The sequence below is a fragment of the Thamnophis sirtalis genome, unplaced genomic scaffold (assembly GCF_051295495.1).
Source record: "Thamnophis sirtalis isolate CommonGarterSnake01/CBP01778 unplaced genomic scaffold, rThaSir2_p1.2 scaffold_7, whole genome shotgun sequence".
Classification (NCBI taxonomy): domain Eukaryota; kingdom Metazoa; phylum Chordata; class Lepidosauria; order Squamata; family Natricidae; genus Thamnophis; species Thamnophis sirtalis.
Genome location: NW_028261387.1, coordinates 60,439,872 through 60,461,129, shown reverse-complemented (window position 1 = coordinate 60,461,129; position 21,258 = coordinate 60,439,872). Strand labels below are relative to the sequence as shown.

The 21,258-nt window shown below is 41.1% G+C and overlaps 1 protein-coding gene across 1 annotated transcript in view; it reads right to left on the bottom strand.

The window, feature by feature from the left end:
- LOC106539284 (synaptonemal complex protein 1) overlaps positions 1-21,258 on the bottom strand; it is a 42,695-nt gene that overhangs the window by 8,261 nt on the left and 13,176 nt on the right. Inside the window, exons 9-16 of the mRNA XM_087720854.1 lie at positions 20,695-20,764; positions 18,849-18,922; positions 15,967-16,075; positions 5,885-5,989; positions 5,102-5,196; positions 4,761-4,945; positions 3,607-3,674; positions 2,249-2,310 (exon numbers count right to left, since the gene is read on the bottom strand). Of these exons, the coding sequence (XP_087576980.1) occupies positions 2,249-2,310; positions 3,607-3,674; positions 4,761-4,945; positions 5,102-5,196; positions 5,885-5,989; positions 15,967-16,075; positions 18,849-18,922; positions 20,695-20,764 (768 nt within the window). The remainder of the gene's footprint in view (positions 1-2,248; positions 2,311-3,606; positions 3,675-4,760; positions 4,946-5,101; positions 5,197-5,884; positions 5,990-15,966; positions 16,076-18,848; positions 18,923-20,694; positions 20,765-21,258) is intronic.

Here is a 21,258-nt window from a genome sequence, read left to right as displayed (position 1 = left end):
TCTTCTGATCTGAATGTTGTATTTTTTCTTCCATACATTGAATTTTCTGTTCATTGATTACTAAGGCGTTCTGTATCTTTTCGATTTTATCATCTACATCCTTGATGGTTCCTTTCAAATCTCCCATTTCATTTTTTAATTCTTCATGATTCTTTCTTGGCTTTTTGCCAAAGTCTCCTGTATCATCTGGAGCATCGATTGCATATTCTGCATCGTTGGTGCTGGTCCCGCTGATTCTGCCATCTTTTCACCTTTCTCCAATCCCCACGCACTCTCAATTGATCTTTGATTTGAGGAGGGGGGTGTTGCTGAACTCACATTGGGCATGGTTTTTTCCCTAATTTTACTGAGGTTGCCATTTTTAACACCCTATTTGTCCTTGCCCACGATTGGCTATACCTTTTACCTTAATTATACTTTATCAGTAATATCAATGATATAAATAATTGTATAATCCAATATTCAACAATTCAACAATTAACCTTCCTTGATATCACCTTTCAATACTTAAACATTCCTATATAGTATTCTATTTAATTAATTTGATTAATATATATCATAGATTTATATATCACACTCTTATCTTATATCAATAAATGTTTCTCAATTTTATCAGTTATACAAGTATTCAATTCTAATAATTAGTATCTATATGTGTGTGTGTGTATATATATATATGTATGTATGTATGTATGTATGTATGTATGTATCAGTTTATGTCAATAATAGTTGTCTTACATCCAGCTTCACGATTCAGATTTACAGTCCACTAGGTGTCACTCTCTCCTTAGTGTCACTGTTAATATCCACGAAGCAAAAGCCTCCTTCCAGACAGACCTCTATTTATTGTCTCTGGCACTGTTCCAAGCTCCTAGTCAGATAAATATCAAATACTTAAAAGTTCAACACAGCAACAGAAGGACTGGTGAGCAGAAAAAAAAGGGAACTCCGTTTACCAACCCGACTATTAAGCAGCCTCTTCTTTAAACCTTCCAAATCTTTTCAGCAAATTTTATCTCCTGAAGTCCATGTCGGGTTTTCATTCTTACTTCTTTAGGTTCTTCCGGCTGTCCCTTCCTGTCCCTTCTAACTCAGCGACTCTGCTCCACTTCTTTTTGGCAAAATTGAACTGTAAAAACAGCCTCTCTCCCGGCTTCTTCTTCCAGCTCACCCTCTCTGCCAGTTTCGCATTGCTCTCCTCTTTGGATTGTCAGCAATAATAACAAGCATCCGATTTCAACTGCTTCTATCTCTGTTTCTTCCTTCTATGCGGCCGCCATTGCTCAGGTCCTAACCAAATGGTAGGATATTTCTTCGTCTGTTTAGGGGGGTTTCTCCTATCCACAGGGGGATTTGCCTTATCACCCCGGCATCTACAGAGTATCCCCTTTGATCTGCTGGTCTCTTCAGGAACAACAGTGCTCCAAAAATGAGCCCAAACGAAGAAATTAGAGTTAGGGGTTAGGAGAGCTCCCTTACCCCGCTCTAAGCACAGTGACGTCACCACCCAGAAGTCCCCAAACTTCCACTTTCATGCTTCCAGAAAATGTATATGGTACCAATATTCCAATAAATCTACTGGAAGAACTAAAGGAACAGCAATGTCTAAACTAATATGCATAGGCTCATCAAAGGAAAATTGAAGAAACACCCACTAAACCCACGCAACATTGGACATTGAAACAAGACCTCTTACTCTATCAAGGCTGATATTACATTCCCTTTGCAGTAGCCTTTGCAGGATACAGCCCTGAGAGATGTGCCTTGATAGCCCATTGGTGGAGCACTCTGCATTTGATGAGTTGAGATTTTTGGTAATCATATATCCAGAAGTAGGTGGAGCAATATGTCACTTCTTACCCTGTTTGCTGCCAATCCAAGGGTGTTCCAGGAAAGCCAGCTGGGGAAGCTTTAGCACTGCCAACACCATAAATGCTCTGGCAAGCCATGTGCTTAATTTAATTATTGAAATATCTCTGTCAAAAAAAGCAACTACCACAATGGTGGGAAATTGTCACCATGATGTTTTATTTCATTCAAAGGAGATGGCAAGTCTCTTTCTAGATAATCTTTTCTACCTATAGGAATTGCCTAAGCATCTAATTTCATAACAGAACTCTTTAGTATCAGCCCTTAACAGTTTGTGATTTTAAAAAATTGAATTGAAGGTTTTAAGACATTATCCTCAATAAATGAAAGCTGTAAGAATGTCAACTAGTAGAATAGAAAAACATTAGAAATCCCTTACTAAGACTGGTTTCAATTCTTCAATTTGGTTTTCTTTATCATTTTTCAGTTTGGTCATCATTTCTGCAATTAAATCAAACATTAAGAATATAATGTGATATTTTCAATTATGAAATTACACATAATTATTTTTTAATTTTTATTCATTCTTATATAGATGTATAACCATTTGTTTCTTTTTGGTCAACGACCATATTCAGACAAATATAATGTGCTGGGGATCTCACATAAAAACTGGGTATATCCAAGACAAAATGTCAGCAGGATCAAAACAAAAGGCTGGCTGGACAGATGGACAAATGTATACATAGATCTGAAGCAATAAGAGAAATCTAAAGAGTCAGATATTTCCAAGAAAATCAGAATAAGTCAGAGCTTTCAAAAATCCTTAATCCAATGGTACATTCTCCTACATTTTTTTCATATTCTTCCTTTAAAATTTGGGGTGGGGATGTACAGATGAATGTTTTCATGACTGCATTAACATGCTCAGAAAACAACAAAAAGAAGGCTAAACAGCAAAAATCAATGGAGAAGCTAGCAGGGTTGCACACCCTCCCCAAGCCTCTTGGCACACTTCTTTACACCATGCCTTTTGTGCATCCCCTCACACATTTATACACTTTCCTTGACCCATGCCACATCTCTCACGTAGCCACTAACTCTCCCCAACTCTTCCTCACACCTCTTACACCATCCCTGCAGCTCCATGATCCTCCTCCACTCAACAACAGCCACTCAACTGCCTGCTAACCTGCCTGTCTGAGACTTACAACTTCCTGCCAATTTTTGATTGTGAAAAGTTGGCAGGAAATTGCCTAATAACTATGGTACTTGGTTAATGACAAGGATTGTAGAGATTACTGCTACTAAGCAAAGTGGTATCACTTTACAACTATTATTAGCAACAGAAAATCTGTTCCCAACTGTCATTGTGGCTTGAAGTTTATCTGTTTGCCTCCCCTTATTTCATCTGCCAGTCCTACCAGATGCAGCAGAGATACAGAGTTTGTCCCATAGGTAGCTCTAGGAAGCAGGCCTTTTCTGCTGTAGTCTTTCACTGGTGGAATCTTTTCCACCCTAAAATGAGGTTGACCTTGCCACTGTTGAACTTCATCTACTATTTTATGTAGTTTTTCTAATACTTTTAAAAATATTTTAATGTATTTATTGTTTTTAGCTGTTATATGTCACCCAGAGTTGTTTGTTTGTGAAACGGCTGGTTATATAAATTGATTTAATGAATAATAAATGCACCATGATACAAGATGAACAATAAATGATATATACAAAATTAACATTGTTACAATTTAAATAGTTTTGAAGAACAATACCTCTGTTTTCAGTTCTTCAACATACCTAGTTCAGTTGATTTATTTTGGAGTTCCAAAACTAATGCATCTGAGGCATCTCTCAATTCCTTTTGCCTATAAAAATAATTTTAAATGTTCAATAAATGGTTTAAGAAAAAAGAATTATGTCTGACTGAATAACTTGAGCACACATTATATAACCACTGAAAACTGATTCAATGGCAGAAATAAATATGGCTATAAAGCTGAGATACAAAGGTTAAGTGACCTTTCCAATTCTATATTTAGCAAACTGCTTTTCATATAACAATCTAAAGAGCAGGTAGTTCTCAAGTTATGACAGGTCACTTAGCAATAGTTAAAAGTTACAATAGACCCTCCAAAAATACTTACAACTCGATCCCGAAGTTATAAACATTGCAGCATCCCTGCAAAATGCAAATGCATCCCATTTGCATTTATGAATGACTGCACTCTGCAGCATGCCCCTCCTGTCTATTTCTCCCCCATCCTGTCCTGTTGGGCCCCCTATCACTGATAACTCATTTACCTTTTGAAGATCTTCAGAGTTCAGGATTTAATATATTAAATATATTATCTGGACCCTTTTCAGTCAGGTTTCAGGCCAGATTATGGGGAAAAAACCCAACATCAATCACACTTCTGAATGACTCTCGTGAAAGCAGGATGGAAGGTAGTGTATCCATCCTTATTTTCCTTAACCTCTCAGAGGCTTTCGATACGATTGATAATTCTATCTTTTTGGGCTGGTTATAGGGCTTGAGGCTGGGTTACACAATATTGCATTGGTTCAGTTCCTTTCTACAAGGCCTATCTACCACCAGAAGTAGTAAAGGTTGTCTGAGTGTTGATACTGCTGGCCTAGTTTCCTGTAAGGGTGATAACTGATCTGTAATAGTTTCTTTAAAAAAAGAAGACAGCCTTTGGGGGGGGAGGGGTAGAATATAAGCAGCCTTTATTCATGTTGTCTTTGATGTCTTTTCTTTCCTGCTGAGAAAGAGTTTCCAGCTAGCTCTGCTGGATAATGAATTCAGTCAAGGCCAGAAAGTGTAGAAAGGTGGTGGGCATTGTATCTACAGGCCTATTAAGGATAATTCAGCTGTGTCCTATTTACAGGGATGTTGATATTTTTCCTTTGTCACAACTATTTTTTAAAATGTATGCAACAAACCATTTTACCTATTTTCTTCTTTCAATAGCATCTCCTTCAAATTAGAAACTTCAATCTGGAACCCATCAGTAACCGATGCATGAAGAACTCTAGTTTCTTCAAATTCTCTTATAATCAATTCCTTTTGTTCAGTGACTTCTGCTAATGTTTTTACTGTAATTTGCAACTCAGTTTCCAAATTCTTACAAGTATTCTAAAGAGAATAAAAAAATATTTTTTCCAACTTATATGTAGTGATATGTTTTTATAATTAAGATTCTGCTAAATGGAAATAACATAATTTAAATTGTATCCTGGATTTCTCATTTATATTCAGTATTATTGGACTTAAACTATTGTGAAGTCCTACCTTTGTATCTTCCAAAGAATGTGTAGCATTTTCCAGTTCTGCCAAAAAAAATTGTTGTTTGCTTTCTGCTTTTTTTATTATCTCATCTTGTTGTTCTGAATTTTAAATATTAAAAAAAATATAAAATAAAATATTTTCAGGAAAGTTTACAGGCACAGAATTATACTATCATGTGTACATAAAATGTAAGTTTTTAATTAAATAAGCAATATTAGTCAACATTCATAATAACCAAAATCTATTCCTCATTGATCTCTGCTAAACCTTCCTTAAATACCAACTACAGTGTGTCTATCCTACCCGTTTTTAAAAACTTTTTTTTAAATGATATTTTTAAACTGTTTTGATCAGTGGTAAGCAATGTTCAGTCTGTAGCTTTTTGTTGCTTCCTTGGCAAAATTTAAAGATTTACAGCATTCTTTAAACAAAGGATATATGCAGTCTAGGATACTGCTGCTTGGACTTAGGAGGGGAGGTGGAATGGGGAGGGGAAGGAGAGGAGGTTATATCATTATAATGCAAAGAAATATTGTGATGTGTAGGTAGCAACGAAAGTGAGAAAAGTAATTGAAAATAGAGGTTGATAAAGCCACTGAAGTGACTTTTAGAAGCTGAACTATATGCGCATGTAAGCAGGAATATAACTTAAAATAAATGAGGCAGGGTTTAAGTTCTATGCATTTGTGCCAGGGAACAAAGTTATTTCAGAGTAATCTTTTAGAACTATGTTAAAGACAAAGGGAACATACAGAATAAATCTTTAATTCTTTCTCTACACCTTACTGCCCCCTTGTGGACAGTAGATCATCAATGATGAAGAGTCAGCACCATTAGATTTAGTTGTCAATGACAACTGCTTTCTTATTCCACCCAACTGATTATTCCAAGCTAAAGATAAAATAGAAGTATCAACAAAAAGAAAAACTAGAAAAACCAAGTAGAGTGAGAAAAATAAAACAAAACATTATATTCTTTAGGTTAATTTTCTTTAGTTTATTGTGATTGCACCTCGTACAATGAAATTAAGTGCCATCTTCAGTGTACAATATAATTATAAAAATAAAACACAAACACACATATTATAACCCTTTTTGATTATGTGCATATTTCAAGCTGCCTTTTACTTTCTTATAATTAATAAATATAATTCTGTATTTTTGCAGATGTCCAATATGTATTGTTTTACACTGGTAGTTGAAACACCAGTAAAATCCACTGAGTATTTTAGAAGTGAAAAGAATCTAATAAGAATCTAATAAATTAATTATACATACACATACAAACTAATAGAGAGGTATAGAGGAGCATGAAAGAAGAAAAAGATACAAAATGGCTTCCGATCTATACAATAGTTATTAAGTGCAGGAATCTAATGAATTCAAGAATTTATTTAAAACTTTGGGAAGTACATATGTAGCTCTGCAGAAAAGTAGGTTTAAAAATAAACATTGTTTTATTCCAGATTCTTCCTCATCTGAGCTTAAAAAACAAGTCAGGAAAAAATACTTATACCGCTCTAAAACTGCTATCATTACTAAGATTTCTGTTATCATTATAGAGTGTATTTGTATTTGTATTTGTATTTATTGTCACTTATAGGCCGCCCTTTTCCCTGAGGGGACTCAGGGCGGCTTACAACTCATGGGAAGGGAGTGCGAGACAGAACGTAAAATAATATGTGGGTACAAAAATAGCAATAAAACACAACATTCATTCAACATTCGGGTGGGGTGTATGAAGATCTTATCCCCAGGCCTGACGGGATAGCCAGATCTTAAGGGCTGTGCGGAAGCTCTGGACTGTGGTGAGGGTGCGAATCTCTACAGGGAGATCGTTCCAAGGGTCGGAGCTGCTACTGAGAAGGCTCTCCTATGCGTAGTCGCCAGTCGGCACTGACTGGCGGATGGAACTCGGAGGAGGCCCACTCTGTGCGATCTGATGGGACGAAGGGAGGTAATCGGCAGAAGGCGGTCTCTCAAGTACTCAGATCCACTACCATGGAGGGCTTTATGAATGGTAAGTAGCACCTTGAAGCGCACCCGGAGATCAACAGGTAGCCAGCGCAGCTCGCGGAGGATGGGTGTTATGTGGGCGTACCGAGGTGCGCCCACTATCACTCGCGTGGCCGCATTCTGGACTAGCTGAAGTCGCCAGATGCTCTTCAAGGGCAGCCCCATGTAGAGCACATTGCAGTATTCCAGCCTAGAGATCACAAGGGCTCGAGTGACTGTTGTGAGAGCCTCCCGGTTCAGGTAGGGTCGCAACTGGCGTACCAGGCGAACCTGGGTAAATGCCCCCCTGGTCACAGCCGACAGATGGTGGTCAAAAGTCAGCTGTGGGTCCAGGAGGACTCCCAAGTTGCGAACCCTATCTGAGGGGTGTAGAATTTGACCCCCCAGCCTGAGCGATGGAACACTGGCCAAATTATTGGGAGGGAAACACAACAGCCATTCGGTCTTGTCCGGGTTGAGTACCAGTTTGTTAGCTCTCATCCAGTTCTTAACGGCCTCAAGACCCTGGTTCATCACGTCCACCGCTTCATTGAGTTGGCAGGGGGCGGACAGATACAACTGCGTATCGTCCGCGTATTGATGGCATTTTATCCCGTGCCTCCGAATGATCTGGCCCAGCGGTTTCATGTATATGTTAAATAGTAGGGGGGATAAGACCGAACCCTGCGGCACCCCACAAGTTAGGGGCCTCAGGGACGATCTCTGCCCCCCCAACCAACACCGACTGCGACCTGTCCGAGAGGTAGGAGGAGAACCACCGCAAAACAGTGCCTCCCACTTCCACCTCCCGCAGTCGTCGCAGAAGGATACCATGGTCGATGGTATCGAAAGCCGCCGAGAGGTCAAGGAGAACCAGGATGGACGCATGGCCTCCATCCCTGGCTCTCCAGAGATCATCGGTCAATGCGACCAAAGCGGTTTCTGTGCTGTAACCAGGTCTGAAGCCGGACTGGAAGGGGTCAAGATAACTTGCTTCCTCCAAGGTCCGTTGGAGCTGGAAGGCCACCACCTTCTCAACAACTTCCCAAGAAAGGGGAGGTTGGAGACTGGACGGTAATTGTTAAGAACGGCTGGATCCAAAGATGGTTTCTTCAGGAGGGGTCTCACCACCGCCGCTTTAAGTGCGGCGGGGAAGTGCCCCTCCCAAAGGGAGGCGGTTACAACCGCCTGGATCCAGCCTCGTGTCACCTCACTGCTGTTGGCAACCAGCCAGGAGGGACACGGGTCCAGTATACAGGTGGAGGCACTCACAGCTCGTATGGCCTTGTCCACATCCCCAGAGGCAACATCCTGAAACTCAACCCAGAGATGGTCTGCCAAGCTCTCCCCCTGTGTCTCGGCTGGATCTGCAGAGATGGAGTCCAAGTCCGACCGAAACCGAGTGCTAGATTTGCAGTGCAAAGAAACTGCTTTTACTAAAATGTATTAAGCGATTCAGATATAACCAATCAATCAATCAGAACAGAGCTGGACGGGACCTTGGAGGGCTTTTAGTCCAACCCCCTACTTAAGTAAGAGACCCTATGAAATTTCAGACAAGTGACTGTCCAGTCTCTTTTTTAAAACCTCCAGTGATAAAGCACCTAGTTCTGAAGGCAAGCTGTTCCACTAGTTAATTGTTCTGTTAGGAACTTCTCCTTAATTTTAGGTTCCTTTTTCCCTTGATTAGTTTCTATCCATTGTTTCTTGTCCTACTCTCTGGTGCTTTGGAAAATAAATTGACCCCCACCTCACTGTGACAACCTCTTGAATACTAGAATACTGCTATCATGTCCCCCCTAGTTCTCAATAATAGCATCCATGCATGGGTTCACACTATCCGTGCTCTGATTGGACTGAGTCTGATTACTAATTAATTAACCACTATACAACCCACCTCTGAGTACCATCCAGTTTTCCGACTCAGTCCACTCTGGGACAGTCGTGTTATGCTTTGTATCTTCTACCTGATTTGGTCACTATTATCATAATTTCAGCTATATTGATTCATACCTCTGAAATTGCTGTACTTCCCTGCTCCTCCGCCAGGCCTTCTGACCCTTCAGCTAAAGGGCTGCGGCCTGCAGGCCTCACGCCTGCTCCCTGCACACCTCAGAGTGTGCTTGCCTCACCTGTGATTTCTAAAAGAGATGCGCGGAGCAACGGATGGGGCAAATAGTGCGGACTTTCAGCCTCTTGATTCCTCGTGCCCTTGATAGCCGCGTGAGCAGGGGGAGAGCCTGAGACACGCAGTGGCTGGGCGGCGCACAAATTGCCAGATCAACTCCAGAGATACGCACAAGACCGGCTTCTGTTTAACACGGCAGTGCGATGAAGGCAGGAGCCATGGAGCTTGCGGGAAGGCTTGGCAAGCCATGGATTGCAGGGAGGAGTGTGAGGCCTCTCAAGGGGCTAGTGCCGTGTCGGAGGGTCTAGGCCTAACCAGAAAAAGGCACAAATGCCATTTTGGAAGAGGGTGAAGCCCGGGTGTTATCTGAGACTGTCGGAGCCATATTACCTCACCCTGGTGACATGGCCGACAGCAGCATGCCCGAATCATCCTCCAGCACTGGCAGGGAGGTAGCAAAGACAGAACCTGGATTCCTGACTGTGGCAGGGACTCCTCTTTCCTCCCCCCCCACTGGGCCAGCCTCATCACAGGCTAAACCCTCCCACAAAGGCTCCTCTTCTGACAGCAAAAGTTCAAAGACAAAAAAGGCATCTAAGACCTCTTCCAAAAGTAAGCATTTGGATTCATTGGGTTCCTCTCAACACCGCTGACAAGAAACCGCGGGCACCAACACAGCCAAGCCCATTGCCCCCACTGCAACTTGATCTGGCTCAGGGCCCATTTAGTCCAATGTTACCAATTAACACATCGGGGTTTGGGGGCACTTCTGGTTCTCATGGCCAGAGCAGGAACACGGACGCTACCTTCACCCCAATTGCTGCTGGGCTCATCTGGGGGAGCCTCCCATGCCCCTCCTGTGTGCCCCCCCCGGCCATGCATGCCATGCCTCTTAATTGTCAGGACATTATAGCAGAGGCTATAAAACAGGGGATTGCAACTGCCTTAAAGGAGAAGGCTTTGGCCTCACAAACTGCAGGCCCTTGGGGCGCTGCCCGGGCGCTGCTCCCAGTACTTACTCTTCTCTGCCACCTGAACCCGACTGCTGCCCCTCCACCTCGGAAGAGGGCGAGATCAGGGATGTCGATCTGTCAGACGAGGAGGGGACCACTACCGATAAGCCCTCCTACACAGGCCTTTTTCCGTCTAACCTATTCACGCCTTTATTTTGCAAGGCCAAGGAGACCTCAGAACGGGGAGCCAAAGCTGTGAAGGAGACAACATCTCAGCCTCAGTCAACCAGTGTTTGGTTCACGGAACACAAATTGGAAGCCAACGCCATTCTAGCACCGCGACTGTTGGTCAACAATGTTCAACGTCAGTGGTTCAAGCCTACATCAGGGCCGGCCCGTCGACCAACGACAAACGTTTCTATAATGTGGCTGATGACCTCAAGAAGGCGCTGTCATGGCCGGCGATGACCCACCCATCGCAGCCCTATATACCAACACCACAATGCCAGGGACGCAGGAGGACATCCTCAAACCGCAGGATAGATGGGCTGACCAGGTCATCCAGCGGGGCCACCAGGCAAATGCCTGGGCGGTCCGGGCCTCGACAGCGGCATCCTTCTCCCTTTCCAGCCTTAGCTGGCTACAGCAGTTGCATGCGTGGATCCCGGTCAGGGATTTAAGGGCCTATCAAGACTTGAATAAAATTATAGCTCCTGTACAGTTCACTGTTCGCCTCCAGGGCAATGGGATCATCAGTGGCATCACGCAGGCTTTTGTGTCTGCGACAGTGGCAGACAGAGGTCAAACATAAGTGGCGCTTGACTTTTGAGCCTTATACGGGGGGCACGCTGTTTGGGGAGTCACTCACTCCCCTGTTGATTGAGGGTAAGGATAAACATAAAATCCTCCCCTCTAATCCAAAGAAAGGGTTCATGCGACCAGCCCCTTACCCTAGAAGGCAACCCTTTCGTAATCAAGAGTATGGGGGTCCCAACAGGCAGCAGGAGTACTCTCCCTTGGGGTATCGCCCACAGGGGGGTTCTTTCAGCGGTCTCAACAACAACAGTATCGGCAGCAGAGGGGTAACCAGTCTAAGCGCCCCTTTCGGGGAGGCAGTAACTGATACTACTGCAAACCTTAATCCTTCTCAAGAACAGTTGCCCATTGGAGGCAGGTTGCGTTTTTTTCGCTGACCAATGGGAGACCACAACTACTGATGCCTGGGTTAGGGCCACGGTCAGGTTCGGTCTGGCCTTGGAGTTTGTTTCCACACCCCCAAAGGTTTTTCTTTGTTGCCCAATTTCTAACAAACCCCAGAGGAGATCCCTTATGCAGTCCGCTATACAGCATTTGCTTGAGATTAGGGCTATACAGGATGTGCCAGCTGCTCAAGTGGCTGTGGTTTCTATTCTGTTCTGTTCTATATCTAAGGCTTCTGGAGGGTGGAGGGCCATCCTTGATTTGAAACGATTAAACAAGTTTGTCAAATACGGATGTTTTAAGATTCATTCCTTGGTCACTATCCTGGCGGGTATTCGTGAAAGCAATTTTCTGACCTTGACTGACCTCATGGAGGCTTACCTACACGTGCCTATCCAGAGGGAATATCGACAGTTCTTGCATTTCTGTTACATGTCACATCACCACCAGTTCAGGGTGTTGCCCTTCAGCCTTTCCTGTGCACCCTGGATTTTCACCAAGGTTCTGGCAGTTTTGGTGGCCCATCTACGTTCGATCCCTATCAGGATGCAACTCTATCTGGATGATATATTACTTCAATCAAGTTCCAGGGACAGGACTGTGGCAGACCTTCACCTCACATTGGGTGTCTTGAGGGAGCATGGGTTCTCCCTCAATGAAGCCAAAAGCCATTTTACACCCACTACTCATATTTTACATTTGGGTGCTTGGATAGATACAGTGGCGGGTCAGGTTTTCCTTTCTGAGGACCATCTCAACAGCCTTAGGCATATTGTGACAGAGGTGCTACGTAGTCACAGGGTGTCCCTGGCTTCTCTATCCAAGTTGTTGGGGGAAAATGGTTTCTACTATTTCCGTAGTGCCCTGGACTAGGTTGCACACAAGGGAGTTGCAATGGTTCCTCCTCCCCTACCACAAAGTTAACCGCAGTGTCTCCTTAGCCAGGATAACATTACCCAAGGGGGTTCGCCAGTCTCTCTGCTGGTGGAGGTCTCCGCCCGTAGAGAAGGGATGCCATTTTAGGGCGGTCAATAGAGTGACAGTCACTACTGATGCCAGTTTGTACAGTTGGTGGGCCCGTATGGGGACGCGAATGGCTCAAGGCCAATGGTCAGGGGAAGAGGCGGAGAAAAGCATTAACTGGTTGGAGCTACGGGCTATAAGACTAGCCCTGTTGAGTTTTCAGGAATCCATCTCCGGGCAGCACGTACTTGTTCTTACTGATAATATGGCGGCCAAGGCCCACATTAACAGGCTGGGTGGAGAGGGGGTACTAGATCAGGCGACCTCATGGCAGAAGCGAATCTCTTATTTTCCTAGGCGGAGAAGAATCTCTGGTCCATCTCCGCAGAGCATATATGGGCATCACTAATGTCACTGCTAATTGGCTAAGTAGAACTAGGGTTGACCAAGCCGAATGGCGCCTGCACCCGTCTTTTTCAGGAGATAGTGCAACGTTTCGGTTTCCCAATCATCAACCTTTTTGCCACCGCGGACAACGCCCAGCTGCTGAGGTTTTTCTCACGGTTCAACACACCGGGAGCGGAAGCAGTGGATGCCCTTCGCTGCTCCTGGCCCAGGGGTCTACTTTATGCTTTCCCCCGATTCCTCTTCTCCCCAGAGTCATCCGCAGGATCATCGGCGTGGGAGCGGAGGTCATCCTTCTGGCGCCTCACTGGCCACGCCGCCCTTGGTTCGCGGATCTGCAGTCACTGTCAATAAAGAAGCCTTGGAAGATCCCGCCAGATAGGGTTGTCCTCACCCAGGGGTCCTTGGAACACCCAGATCCTCAATGGTTCCAACTGACTGTATGGCGATTGAACGGCTCACGCTGGGGAAGGACAATATCTCGGATAGGGTCATTTCCACCATAGAGGCCTCAAGGAGACAATCTACAGTCCGCATTTATAATGCCACCTGGAAAAAAAATTCCCGTTGGTGTGTGGCCAAGCGTGTGTCACCAGTCCAGTCTATCATTCCTCAGGTCCTGGAATTTCTACAGGACAGCTTGAAAAAGGGGCTGTCCCCCAACACTCTTAGGAGACAGGTAGCTGTCCTTGGTAGTGTATTTACCTGGGATGCGGGGTCAGTCGTTAACACATCATCCCAACCTAAGGGGTTTTTTGAACAGGGCGGTCAATCTCAAGTCCCCAGCGGTGCATAGATACCCGAACTGGGATCTGATCAAGGTCCTGGAGGCCTTGATTGATTCGCTATTTGAACCACTTAGGGAAGTGTCCTTACAAATGCTTACCTGGAAGGTAGCCTTACTGGTGGCTGTGACCTCTGCACGACGTATATCTGAGCTACATGCCTTATCTGTGCAGGAGGACCTCTGCAGGTTCCATGAGGATAGGGTGGTCCTCAGACTGGACCCTTCCATTATACCAAAGGTGGGGTCCTGGTTTCACCGTACGAGGAAGTGGTGCTACCAAATTTTTGCCCCTCTCCCAGTCAAGAGTTGGAGCATCGCTGGCACAAGTTGGATGTGTGCCAGGTGCTAAGGATTTACATTGATCGCATGGCAGGTCACAGGCGTTCTGAGGCTCTTTTTCTTTCATTCCAGACATCTTCCCTGGGGCAGAAGGGCCTCAATAGAGACCACTGGAAGGTGGGTCAGGTGTTGCATTACAGCAGCGTAAGACTCGCACCAGGAACCACAGCCAGGAGGGGTGACGGCCCACTCTATGAGGAGTGTGGCCACAACGGCATGGATGACACAGGGCTCTCTGGAAGAGATTTGTAGGGTGGCTATGTGGGCTTTCCCATCCCCCTTCGTTCATAATTACAAACTTGACAAGTTCGCTTCGGCCGATGCTGCTTTTGAAAGGAGAGTACTGCAGGCCGTTCGGTCAGTTGTGTCAGTCTCGGAACAGTCTATTGCCCACCCTTGAGAATGTACGGCTTGGGTATGTCCCATGCATGGATGCTATCTCCACCCTTATTGAGAAAGGGCGTTGGTATCTTACCTGATACGCCTCTTCTAATAAGGGGGAGATAGCATCCAGCCCCGATCCTTCCTTTGATTGTTCTTTGTCTTTCCAGGACTGGTTTTATTCTTATTCTCATTTCAGATGTTTGTACTGAGCCTTTGATTTATTTATTTTTTTCTTCTTGGAATCACTAAACTTGAATTTGTTGGAATAACATGAGGAGTCTGTCTTTTTTTCTCTTCGCTGGAAAACTGGGTGGTACCATTCATGGAGGCGGGTTATACAGTGGTTAATTAATTAGTAATCAGACTCAGTCCAATCAGAGCACAGACAGTGTCAACCTATGCACGGATGCTATCTCCCCCTTATTCAAAGAGGTGTATCAGGTAAGATACCAATGCCATTTCTTCTTTTCTCTAAACTAGTCAAATCCAAATCCTGCAACCATTCTTCATGTTTGTCTCCAGGCAGGGGTGAAATCAACTTATCTTCACTACCGCTTTGCAAATGTGAGCATGCACCACCTCCATGCATGAGGATCTTCCGTGCATGCGCAGAGCATCAAAAACAGAAGGTCCTGCTAGGTGGGCGGAGTTGCTATCTAGTGCGCCTGCCAAGGTAAGTAAAACAGGAGGGGTGGGAATCTGCTGTGCCATGTGATTTAGATTAGCTAGAAAGCCGGAAATCCGACGATTCTAGCTAATATAAATCGTGCGTCATAGCCGAGCATTTTTTTTACTATTTTGGGGGGGGCGGGGGTGAACCAGTCCAAACCAGTAACATTTCTCCCCCGTTTCCAGGCCTTTAATCATCTTAATTGTTCTTGTTTGCACTTTTTCCAGTCTCAACGTCTTTTTTGTAATGTGGTGACTAAAACTTAGTAAAGCCAAGTGTGGCCTTACTAAGGCTTTATAAAGCAGGAGAAATACTTCACATGATTTTGATTCTGTACCTCTGTTTATACAACCAAGGATTATATTAGCTTTTTTGGCTGCCGCCACACCCTGCTAGTACATATTTAAGTGATCATCCACTAAGACTCCAAAGTCCTTCTCAGTTATTGTTTTTGAACCAGGTTTCACAAATCTGTTCTTGTACCTTTGGTTTTCCCTGCCTAAGTGTAAAACCTCATTTTTCTCCATATTAAATTTCATTTTATTGGATAGGGCTCATTGTTTAAGTCTGTCACGATACTCTGCCTTAATTATATGTCCCTCTTTCCATTCTTTGTACTTATCCTTTTTGCGTTTTCGATTCTCAGAGATCTTTGTGAAACCATGCGGGTTTCTTCTTGGATTTCTTGTTTTTCTTTTTCAGTGGTATTGTGCTGGACTGGGATTTTATGATCATATTTTTCAGAGTTTCCCATGCTTTTCCCCCTTTTGGATTTTCATCCTTGGAATTTTTCTTAGGTTCTAATACAGGGGAAATGGTGCAATACTCTGAAAATGTGTTTGTTTGTCCCAGTGCTTGGAGAAAACATAATTATACATTGGCTGAGAAATGAGGTGAAGGAGGAAGCAGCAGAATGAAAAAGAAACAGAAAAAAGGGAAATGGATGAGATAAATCAAATGAATACACACATACACATATATACATACACACTTATACAGAGAAACAAAAAAGGAGGATAACTAGGATAACAATAAAAATACTTACTTCTTACTTCTTCGCATTCAAGTATTAACAGTCTTGATTCCTGTAATTGACTATCTGTTTGTTTTATTTTGTTATCTTTTTTACCATTTTCTTCTTTCAGTATAGAAATCTAATCAAATAAATAATTGACAAGTCATGGTTGCAAAATTTCATTTGAGTTTCATATTCTTGTGTTACACAGAGTTTTTTATATGACAAGATATAGGAGAAGAGGCAAAGCCAGAAGGTGGAATTAAGGGAGTAGTCTGGAATCATTACTTTGCCATCCCCCCACCTCGAATTCAGTTAATTCCTGTCTAGCACCAATTTAGTATTGACTATTAGTTAACTAGATTTTTTTTTTGAATTTTTTTTATTTTAATTGAACAAAAACTCAAAAAAAGAATCATCCTTCATTACATCTTGTAGAAAGCATGTCAATCGTTAAAAGATAACTTTCGTGCATTTCTTCCACAGTCATTACTTATAGTTCATATTATATTATACACTTTAAGTCAAAAATCTTTGTATATCTTTCTATCAATGTACCATAATTCTCATTTGACTACAATTATTTGAACATGCTTTTACCTCAAATCATTCATACTTAAAGAAACAACCACATAATGGCATTCATTAGCTATTTCAAAAAATCCTCCAATAACATTACACTTTACAGCATCTTTTAAGTAAAAGTCAATTAATAAAGTTTCTAAGCCTTTCCCTCCTTTTTTCCAACTCACTGACTAAAATTTATATCCAAGTTACTTTAGCCAATACCATAGCATGTATATATTGTTAAACAATGTCCATTAACATTTCCTTGTTGTTATTATAATTGGCTGAAAATCATTTGCTATTTATGTCCCATCTCCTCTCATCAGCCCCTCCCCCCAAAAAAACCTTACACCTTTATAACAAGATCTAAATGAAAATTTGTTAATAAAATTTATAGGTCTTTTTCCCAAGTCACAATTTATAATTTATATCCAAATTTCTTTTACTAAATTGTCAATACATGTATATATCATTATGCTGTATCCATTATCATTTCATTATTATTATTTATAGTTAATTAATTGTTAGCGAGTAAACATTTAATAATCTAAAACAATCTAGGAGTTACAAAATTCCTACTTAATAATCACCAATAATAAAAAAAAAACTATTTTTTATTACCAACTTTCATTGTCAACCTGTCTCTTTCCAGTAATAAAACAGTCTTATCTCTCTTGCCAATTGTGGAGTCAGTCTTCTTTTTATCTCCTTTATAAGGTTTTTATAGGCTTCTCTCCGCACTTTGTTCCTTGAAGGGTCTCTCAGATAATCTCCTTGCCCACCAGTTGCTACTAAATTTAACTTGTCTTTGTCAATCTTGCTTCTGAAAAAAATTCTCTTCTTATGTCTATCATCATTAGTATTTTTTTCTCTTCTGTGTCCTGGAATCTGGGGTGGAGCTCTAATTCATGGAATTCCCTTTTCTGCATTCCCTTCTTTCCATTTTCACCTACATTTGCTCCATTAATAAATTCATTTATTGTCTTATTTTTATTTTCTATATCTTCATTCTCCCCTTTAATTTTTGGGGCTCCAACCCCATCATCTTTTGCTGTGAGGAAGACTAGTCTTTCCAGCTTCTTCTCAATTCTCCCATATTCATCCTATAGATTTTGAATTCCAGCCAAGATATTTTGGAATTTTAAGGTTTCCTAATCTAAGTATTGACTCATGTTTCCAAAACAGAAGAGAGAAAGAAAAAGAAAAAAAAAACTAATAATGACTGCGACTCTAGTCTTCCAGGCCTCTTTTACTTTTATTTTAAATTGACTTGAACACAAGTTCCTTTATACTCTTCAAAGGGGAAGGGTTCTGTCCTCCCCCTTTTCTTTCTTTCTTTCTCTTTCTTTCTTTCTTTCTTTCTTTCTTTCTTTCCCTGCCAAAATAATTCTCAGAGGCACTTGTGAAAACAGTTCGTGCCCTTGGTTCTTTATCAGTTTCTGTAAACAAGTTGCAAACCCTTCAGCTGCAAAGTTAGTGAAGTCAGGTAAGAAGAGAGATACGTTGTTTTAAAAAAAACACCGAATCGCAGTTAATTTTCACCTTCTGTAAGAAACAAGGTTCTTTAGATTTCATTTAGAGTAGTTTAATAACAAGTAGTAGGAAGAATTGTTAAAATAAAAAGGAAGGCTTTAATCCAGAAGTCAAAAAATAAAGCAACAAGAAGCAGAAGAAAAAAAATCAATCCATTCACTTTAAGAGGAGAGATGAAGAACGTTACCAGCATTTCAATCCACAAAAAATAGTTAGAAAGACAAGGAAAAAAAACTTTCCACAGGGATCCCATTAAGATTATTTTCGCTGCTTAGTTCTTTTGTTTAAGGATCTAATTTGGCTTTAAAGAAACATTTCTTTGGGCAGTCTTTAGCAAAATAGAAAAAATACCTCACCAGATGGACTCACTTTCTCTTTTCACTTCCTTTCTTCCGGAGCATCCCGATTTCATCAGCCTAGGGACTGCCTGTTTACCGTGGGCTTGAAGCACTTCCCTTGGGTTTATCAGGGATTTTGTGATATCCATGATTTTTAACAAAACATATTTTTAAAATTCTGCTAGTCTTCCATCCAATGTAGAATGGAGATTTCAATAATTTTAAAAACCACCTTTTGTTTCTCCCTTTTTTTCTGTCAAATACATTAATTCATCTCTTTACTATGTTCTTATTACAACTGATTGTGACTACCTTCAGGAGAAAGCTCCAACTTTCTGTTAAGTATTTCCAACTATATATTATTCTTATAAAAACAAAATGTCCCTAAAAGATTTATTTAAAAAATAATTTAAATGTTGATTTATATACATTACTTATAACTAATCTAACAAAAATAAGTAATCATAAACAAACCTCTTTTTCCATGGAATTTATCTCTCTCTTGTGTCCTTTTTCAAGCTGTTCTATTTTATCAGCTGCTTCTTTTACTTCCAAAATAACAATAATTTACATTAACATTTTAATTAGTAAAGAAAGTAAAGTATGTTATTTATCTCTATAGAAAAGTCCTTCATTTAAAATGAGAAGATAATAGCCATATTTTTGTATGCTAATCATATCTTATACCGATTTCACTGCAACCTAAAATAAGTAACCTGCTCCAAAATGTGCCACCAGGTCTTGGAATGATAGCAAATACTATTTAAAGATAAAAAAAATTAATGTCAAGACCAAGACAGGATGCTTATGCTGGATGAGATAATCCAAACTATTGCCAAAATGTCTCACTTTGGGTAGAATTTTCTTAAGCCATTTTAGAAACATACCAACATGAGTACATGATAAGAACATATTTAACAGGAAGTGTGTGTATGTATGGCCTTCATCTATGTCACTTCCTTCTGCGTTTTTCTGGGCATACATATACAGAACACAACTCTTGGATTCTCCTGGTAGGAGCAGGTGCTTGACTTTGACTATCTTGACAATATACTTCCTGTAAATAAACTCCTTTTGGTTAAAGTTAAAAAACATGCTTCATTAATTTTGTTTAGGTTAGATTCCATTGCTTTCTAATTCTCTGCCCAAGATATAACTAGGAGCTGGATTTGTTCTATATATTCTACCCCTTCTCCCTACCGCTATATATTATTTGTAATGCAGGAGTCCTTTACAACCATTTATTCAGTGACTGTTTTAAATTTATGATGCTGCTGAAGAGTTATATGCCTGTAGTTACAGTCATTGCAGCACCTAGTCACATGGTCAAAATCCATGCACTTGGCAGTGCACATGCCCTTATGATTTCAAGGGTGCTGTGATTCCCATCCTTTCTATTCTTCCAAACAATAATATTTGCAGTGAAGGCAATTGTTCTGAAGGCTGGAAAGGCTCTTTCAGGAGCTGCAGTAAAAGACAGAAAGATTCAGTAGACCCAGGCATTAAGGAGTGGGGAAAAGGCCAGGGTGTTCCAAGTGTGGTAGGACAGAGAAATTAGGCTGCCAGATGTGATGTATAGGGAGATGGCCCAGGCCTCCAAGGCATGATGAGAGGGGAGAGGACCCAGGCTTCCTGGCTTGTGGCAAGTATGCCGGTGAGTCTATCCCCAGGCAAAGCCTCATAGTCTGCAGCAGTTTTCCACGAATCAGTGGTGCTGAGCCTTCCAAGGACGTGCTCCACTCCCTGAGGCATCCCCACACCATCTCTGAACAATCTGGGTGACTGCTTAACAATCAATACTGGGAGAAACTGGATTGTAGTTGTTGAATGAAATGGCCATATGGGCATTTTGCATAATGACTACTTTGCTCAAGATTCTGGTCCCAATTGTGATTGTTGTCAAAGACTACTATACCTTTTTGTATTAAAGTTGTAAAAAGCTATTTCACTAGTTCGTACTTAGATTAGATTCCTTGTCTCAAGGAACACAATCCAATAGAAACCTCTGCAATACTTGCAATACATTATACATTTAGCATATCAATTAATGTCTCAACAAAGAAAGCCCACTATATGCTTCATGTTTTTAAATTAAAGAGAACCTAACAAAATAGGAGACAGAAATTCAAAACCTCAACCAAAATTACACTTTTGCAACTCTCTTTTAATTGTTCAAGATGATTTAGGTAGATGACTTACATTCATACAGGATAAAATAAGAAAACAAGAAATAATATTACATAATTCTCCAAATCTTAGTGACTATTTTAGTTTGGTAGTTTATTATGCATCATACATATGCCAGATACAATATTCTTACTTTTGTAATAGTTTTCCAGTCTGATGTTCTCTGCTTGTAAACGAAGTTCTTCAAAAGCCTTTATCATTCTCTAAAAATGTAAATAAAATTGGGTAAAAACAAATGTTCCAGAAGAAATTAATATATTCATACTTTATAAAGATATTCAGATTTAATATTAATATTTAGTCACTGTTCATCTTCATTTTTTAAAATCATTACTTTTCTTAGATTTCATTTGTTCAAGCAATAATAAAGTTTCTATATATGGTATGATGGCATACTATTTATTGAGAATTAGTGTGGTATGGTAGTAATGATAGATACGATTGATAATTAAAATTCCATGCTCATCCAGAATCAGTCTATGGGTGACTTTGGACCAGGTTGTTAGGTGGGATATAAAAGAAATAAGTCAATAAATTCTTTCCAAAACATTAAAATGGAATAATCCTCCGGGATTGGGCAGCCTATAAATCGATTTAATAAATAAATAAATAAATAAACATTAGTCAAATATAGCAATAGCACTTGAGACTTATATAGCACTTCACAGTGTTTTACAGCCCTTTCTAAGCGGTTTAC